This window comes from Helianthus annuus, chromosome 17 (genome assembly GCF_002127325.2).
Source record: "Helianthus annuus cultivar XRQ/B chromosome 17, HanXRQr2.0-SUNRISE, whole genome shotgun sequence".
NCBI lineage: Eukaryota > Viridiplantae > Streptophyta > Magnoliopsida > Asterales > Asteraceae > Helianthus > Helianthus annuus.
In genome coordinates, this window is record NC_035449.2 from 177,613,959 (window position 1) to 177,621,086 (window position 7,128).

General features: G+C 39.4%; 1 protein-coding gene across 1 annotated transcript; it reads right to left on the minus strand.

The window, feature by feature from the left end:
- Window positions 1-447: 447 nt before the first annotated feature.
- LOC110922617 (receptor protein kinase TMK1) lies at window positions 448-5,200 on the minus strand. Its single transcript, XM_022166882.2, has 2 exons — window positions 2,696-5,200; window positions 448-1,205 (listed from the first exon to the last, which is right to left on the minus strand). Exons 1-2 carry the CDS (start codon window positions 5,034-5,036, stop codon window positions 682-684), a joined length of 2,865 nt encoding a protein of 954 aa, XP_022022574.1. The 5' UTR covers window positions 5,037-5,200; the 3' UTR covers window positions 448-681.
- Window positions 5,201-7,128: the final 1,928 nt, after the last annotated feature.

Sequence of the window (7,128 nt, forward strand, 5' to 3'; positions counted from 1 at the left end):
ATAATTACCCTCTCTAACACACATGTTAGAAAAGATGAACGTTTAAACAAACGTTTTTTTCTTTTAAAAAAAACTTTGGTGTCATGAAGTTAAACCGTATCAAACATGCTCGTTAAATAATTAAATGTTCACAAAACATTTTTAAATCTTTTGGTTTCTATAAAAATAAACCATACCCAACATGCTCCTTAGATATTAAATGTTTACATTCTAATTTTTTCGGTTTTATATCAAATAAACAGCATCTAATACGCACGTTAGATATAAACATTTACCAAACCGATACTGGTCGACAATCCGCCGCAAAATGCAGAGAATCCCACTAGTTATATATTAATGGTTAACGGCTTTTGAAACAAAAAGATATAAAAAAGGTAGCCCAAACCGTGAAACCGGCCAGTATGGTTGGTCGTTTCCTAGGATTGTAGTTAGTGCTTCGAAACAAAATATTCGTCAAAAGCGGCCAAACCGGACCGTAACCTTAACCAAGAACTAAAGAAGACAGCAATCAATCTGTGCATTGCAAATTGTTACAAAAAGAATGTAAATTAGCAAAAGAAGAAAGAAAAATACTACAAAAAAAAAAAAAAAAAAAAAAACTCTTGATTATTAAACAGATGACAAATAAGGTAGCAGATAAAGAAGCATCACAAAGAATACACAAACCAAACATATCTCCAATCAAAACCGATTCTCGCCATCAGAATTGATGGTTGATGCCATAGGATCATGGTGCGCGTAGGCTAAAGAGGTCAGGCTCGATCGTGTGTTGTCGGTGCGCCCAGACTCGTTATCCATGGCCTGCCATCTCTTAACCACCTGAGGCAAAGGCGTGTCAAGGTCAATTCCATAAATATCATCCTGGTCTGATTCAGTTGGTTTCCAAAGGTCGGTAAGAGACGATAACACATTGACCGCATGACTCATGTCTGGTCTCTGGTACGGTTCACGGGCACAGCAATGGCCGGCTAACTCAGCTACCATGGTCACACTGGCTAACGCTGTTTCATCGAGAAATGGTTCAAGACACGGGTCAATGGCTTTTCTAAAGGTGGCCTTGTTTATGTGCATTTTTTTAAACCATTGAACCAGATGAACACTGTCTTCTGGTTGGGTTTCTTCCAATGCTTTTCTTCCTGTGATTAATTCCATTAGAATCACCCCGAAACTGAACACGTCGATCTTGGTAGTCACTCGGCCCGCAACTGAATAAACATCAACACATAATTTAGCAATAATGAAACACAAAATCTAAAAGGGTCTCTGGAATTGATTGTTCAAATGTTAATAATGTTATATAACTAGTAAATTGCCTCGCGCATTGCCGTGGCGATCCGAAAAAAAATTAAGTCGTAAATCAACTAAAAATATACATAAAAATAAGCACAAAAAACATATTATAATTGACCTGACTCCTTTCTGGAAAAAAAAAAACAAAATTTATGTCAAAACGTAGACTAGCCAAAAACATACATAATAATATGAATAACAACATAGTATATAGGGTGGGGTTCGGCTACAAAGTCCATTTTTTCTACAAAGTGTACAAAGTCATAAAACACCACAATTTCAACCATAAAACACACTCAAAACCCACAAATAACAGAGTGAAGATCACTAAAACACAATATCCAAACCTTAACATTCCATAAAAACTTCAAACACACCATCTTAGAACTATGAATATAAAACACAACATGATGATCATCATAAAACACACTAATATTAGTCATTTGAAAATCAAAGCCTTATCATCCAAAACACAAAACAAAACCCACAAATATGACGTTTTAGTAATCTTCACTTTGTTATTTGTGGGGTTTGAGTGTGTTTTATGGCTAAAATTGTGGTGTTTTATGACTTTGTACACTTTGTAGGAAAAATAGACTTTGTAGCCAACTCCCAACATATTATATTTGACCCGACTCATTTCTGGGGAAAATTTACGGCGAAACGTAAATCAACTTGAATTTCTACCCACATGCTATGTAGTTAATATCCCGATATATCACCAATATGTCGGTTATCGGTCCTTACCGAGATATCGGTGCAAAACATCGGTCAGAATATTGGTACTGATAATATCGGCGATATTGGACCAATATTTGATCGATGTATCGCCGATTTTCCCGATACCAGTACCTTTCTTCTTATTTCTTCCATTCGTCTTTCTTCTTATTGCTACTATTAGTGTTTTAAGTCTTAATTGTTAGTTGTTACTGTTAAATGTTAGTGTTTTACGTCTTAGTCAGTTCCTACCTGCTACAATTGTTTGTGTTTTGCAAGTTGCAAAAGGCTCATTTGTTAATGGTAGGAGAGTATACTAAATTGTTAGTGTTAAATTGCTATATATATAAATTTAGCATGATATTAAAATTACCGATATCCCACCGCGATAACCAATATCTCAAAGATCGGTCCTTGACCGATATCTGATATTTTACCACATTAACTACTTAGCCCACATGTACATAAAAATAAACGCGTAAGAAAGTTAAGGGGTTGTAAATGTCAATGCTGAAGCCTAAAAGTTGAGGAGTAAACATATAAAAAGATTAACAAAAGCAAAAAAGATAAAAGACCAAAAAAAATCCTCAAATCACTAATCAAGCAAAGTTGGTAATTGTAGTATATATAATATAATATAATGTAATTAAGTTTGTACTGGCTGCTAGAAATATGAAGTATCATTTACCTGCATATTCTGGTGCAAGATACCCAAATGTTCCTGCCAATTGTGTAACAAGTGAAACTTTACCATCCGGAGCGAGCCGAACAAGCCCGAAATCCCCGACTTTAGCCCGCATATCATCACCAAGAAGAATATTAGACGGTTTAAGATCGCGATGAATGAAACTTTGTTGTGCTAAACCATGCAAATATTCAACCCCCTTTGCCACATCTAAAGCAATCACCAATCTCGTAGTCCAATCAAGAGGCTTCAAATCTTCGCTCTCCCAATTAAACAAGAACCGACTTAGTGCCCCTTGAGGCATGTATTCAAGCACGAGTAATCGCTCGTTTCCATCCAAACAATACCCTAAAAGCGCAACTAAATGTCGATGTCTAACCTTGGTAAGAACCGAGATTTCGGACTGAAATTCGAATAACCCTTTCTCATTCGTGATGCTCAATTCCATTCGTTTGACCGCGATTTTAGTTCCGTCATGCAACTCGCCTTTGTAAACTGTTCCAAACCCGCCTCTCCCTAGTATGTTACTCGGGCTGAAATTGTTCGTGACGCTTTTAAGTACTTGGATTGAAATTAACAGATTCCCGACTTCGATTGCGTTGTCACTCGGTCCGCTACTCGACATACTGTTTATCTCCTGGGACCGGTTATCCGTGCACGCATCATCAATCGTGATCTTAACCCCGTCACCGTCAGAACCCGAGTGGCGGGGGTGTACCACCACTGTACTATGATTAACCGGACTACGCGAACGGTTAACTTTAAGTTTGGTTTTGAGTTTGTAAACACAATATGCTAGCAATGCCATTAGCAAGACGGTACCAACTCCGCCAATAAAACATCCTACAAAAATCCCCGTATTTGAACGACCACGACCACGACCACCACCGCCACCACTATCACTGCCTCGATCACCACCACCATTGCCACCACCACCACCATTACCTTTCGGTCTTTGATCACCGCCAGAGGGTGAAACCGGCGTTGCAGTGGGACCGTCTGTCTCCATCTTCGGATTCCCGTCACTTACCACCGTAACGTTCTCCTTAAAGCTTGGAACTTTACCATAAAGTTGATTGTTCGAAACATCTATCTCCACAAGATGAGGCAAATCTTTAAGCTCGTTAGGTATAACACCCGTAAGATTATTATCCGCAAGAATCAACCTTTGCAGCGACATAATCGACGAAAAATTCGTCGAAATAGTACCCGTAAGCCCCATTTTTCTAAAATTAACAACCGTAATCTCCCCGCTACTCGAACAAGTGATCCCCAACCACAAGTTACACGGATCATTCCCCTTCCACTTCTCAGCAAAAAGTTGCGGATACCCAACAGACTCCGCAACCGCAACCAACAAATTAACACGCGAATCACACTCGACCCCCGGTTCTTGCAAACAAAAACTACCAATCCCAGTCATATCAACCGAAACCGACTTATCAAACTTCGGCATTGGCCCTTGAAACATATTATTACTCAAGTTCAAAACTTTTAAAGACTGCAAACCAGTTAACGAATGTGGAACAGTGCCGGTTAAACTATTATTACTTAAACTCAAACTCTGCAACTTATTCAACCCCCATAACTGCGGCAACGGACCCGAAAACAAATTCCCATGAAGCCAAACTTCGGTCAACTGTGTCATGTTCTGTAAAACACCAACACTACCATTCAACCTATGCAAACTCTGCTGCCCATTTAACCACAAACTCTGAATCAAAGAACCCGAAAACGTATTGGGCAACCCCCCTTCTAAACAATTCAAAGCTAACCGAAGCGTAACCAACCCGGTAAACGTATCATTCCCAAAAAAATCAGGTATTTTCCCAGTTAAATTAGTGGCAGTAGCAGAAAATATATGCAAATTGGAAGCAATCTTTAAACTATGAGGAATAGACCAAGAATCAAAGGCATTGTAATCAAGATAAACATTCTGTAACGAAGACATACCGTCGAAAAAATCGTTGGGAATTGAGGTGAAATTGTTGTTGTTGATGAAGAGGTTCTGGAGCTGAGTTAACCCGGTGAGACTCGGTAATGGGCCACTGAGTTGGTTGAATTGGAGCTCTAAGAGTTGGAGTTGAGTGAGATTGTTGAGGGTTTGAGGTAATGAGCCTTTAAGGTTGAGACCATTGGCTTGAATGCCGGTGACCCGGTTGTCTTTGGAGCAGGTTACGTAGACCCAGTTGCATGGATTCGGGTCGGACCAATTGGGTGTGGTTGATGGGTCGAGATTGTGTTTTAGGGTCTGCATTACGTCGGAATCGTTCGACTGCGAGTGGACGGTTGTGAGTGAAAGAGTGAATGTTAATAAGAGGAATGGAAGATGGGTTTTCTTCATTTATGAAATGAATCGGATTGTAATGATGAATGAGGATTTAGATGAGTGATTAGGGTTTGTTTGTTGGGGATGATGACATTGAATTTCGGGAGAAAGGAAGAAGAAGATGATGATGACGAAAGGGAGAAAACATAATTGGATTTGTTGTTTAACATCACATGAGAAGTGTGTGTAGAAGAAGGAAGGTGATGTGTATATGTATCCTATACATATATATCCTAGTCTATATATATATATCGTATATCTAATCTCATTCTAATTACAATCATAATATAATACAATTAATATACAATTATTTGGTATTAGAGCCTAACCCTAATCAGTCGCCGCTTCCGTCACTATTCACCGTCACTATTTACGGTTACTGTTCACGATTACTATTTACTGTCACACATCTTCTGAAACTTTTTTTCTTCTTTTTCGATAGCTGGTGAGTAACTCATAGCCTTCACCACTGCAGAAAAAAAAAAAAAAAAAAAACATCACACAATTCTAATAAGTTTGGCTTTACCCTATCCCCCACAAATTATGATCATTGGAAACTTATGATACAATCCTTTTTAACCACCCACAGCCTATTCGGCTATGTTGATGGCGGTATTCTTGTTCACCACCAACCATCACAGCCTCATCCGCATTCGGTAAAGACAAATAAGGCACAGAACCCGTTACTCAACCCCATCCCGAATACATAACATGGTTGTGTAACGATGCGCATGTCTGGATGCTGATTATCTCTACTATCTCGGAAGCCTCTCTTCAACACGTTCAAGGTGTCACTTATCGTGATCTTTGGCTAGATCTTGAACGTGCTTATGCATCACACACCTCCTCCAGAGAATTTACCTTGAAAACATAGCTTTTGAAGATCCAGACTAAACCAGAAGAGACATTGGCTGCCTATCTGACTAGGGCACAAGAGTATGCCAATGCCCTTGCTAATATTGGCCAACCCATGGCTGATAAAGATATTTTGATGCTTGTTGTTGCAGGTCTCCGTGATGAGTACAATGGAGTCAAACAGAATCTTTGCAAGACAATTCACCACTATGTTTAATGAACTTCCCGGTCTCCTTGCTGACCACGAATTCTTAGTCGACAAATCAGTCCCAGAACTTGCTCATGTACATGCATTCACGACCGCTACAGCAGCATATTCCTCACTAGCCTTGACTGAAACAGTGCAGGTCATCCAACAACTCTTGGGGTTTCAACTTCAACCTGTCTCGGGTGCCCCTCAGAATCCCATTCCTCAAGCTTTTTACACCAACAAGACCGAACAACCAAACTATTCACGTGGCTGTGGTCAACGTGGTGGCCATGGTGGTCGGCATATCAACTACAACCGTAATCAAGGCAATCGTACTTCAGGTCAGTTTAGTTGGGCTTCTAACCAAAACATTGTATATGGTACTTGTAACAGGTGTGGAATAAGACATGTTCCCTCCCAATGCCCATACAGAGATCCATCTACAATTCGCAAGAGACAACCCACTGCCAATTATGCAGATTTTCTATCACAAGCCTCCACTACCTATCTTCTAGACACAGGAACCAATGGACATGCTTCAATCGATATGTCAGGTTTTGATTTTGCCAAGCCCTACTTCAGTGATGAGAGTCTTCATGTTGGTAATGGTATGACTCTACCCATTTTACATATTGGGTAACAAAAAATATCCTCTCCTTACAAAACTTTTTACCTAAAAGATATCCTCCGTGTTCCCGCACTAAAAAAATTTTCTTTCTGTTCAAAAATTTTATCAAGACAACAATGTTTATTTTGAATTTCATGCAACCTTTTTTTTGAAGGAAAAGTCTACACACACTACCCTCCTCACGGGTTCAAGTGAAGGAGGGCTCTACTCCATCAAGCTTTCAACCAAACAATCAATTCCAAAGGTCGCTTTTTCAACAACTCGTGCTACAACAACCACATGGCATCAACGATTGGGGCATCCACACTCTCAATTGTTCAAAACTATGCTTTCTAAATACCATTTACCTGTTTCTGCAAAGACTTTTAATTCCGATTGTTCTTCTTGTTCTGTTGGGAAATCCTCCAAACTGCATTTATTATTATCTGATTATA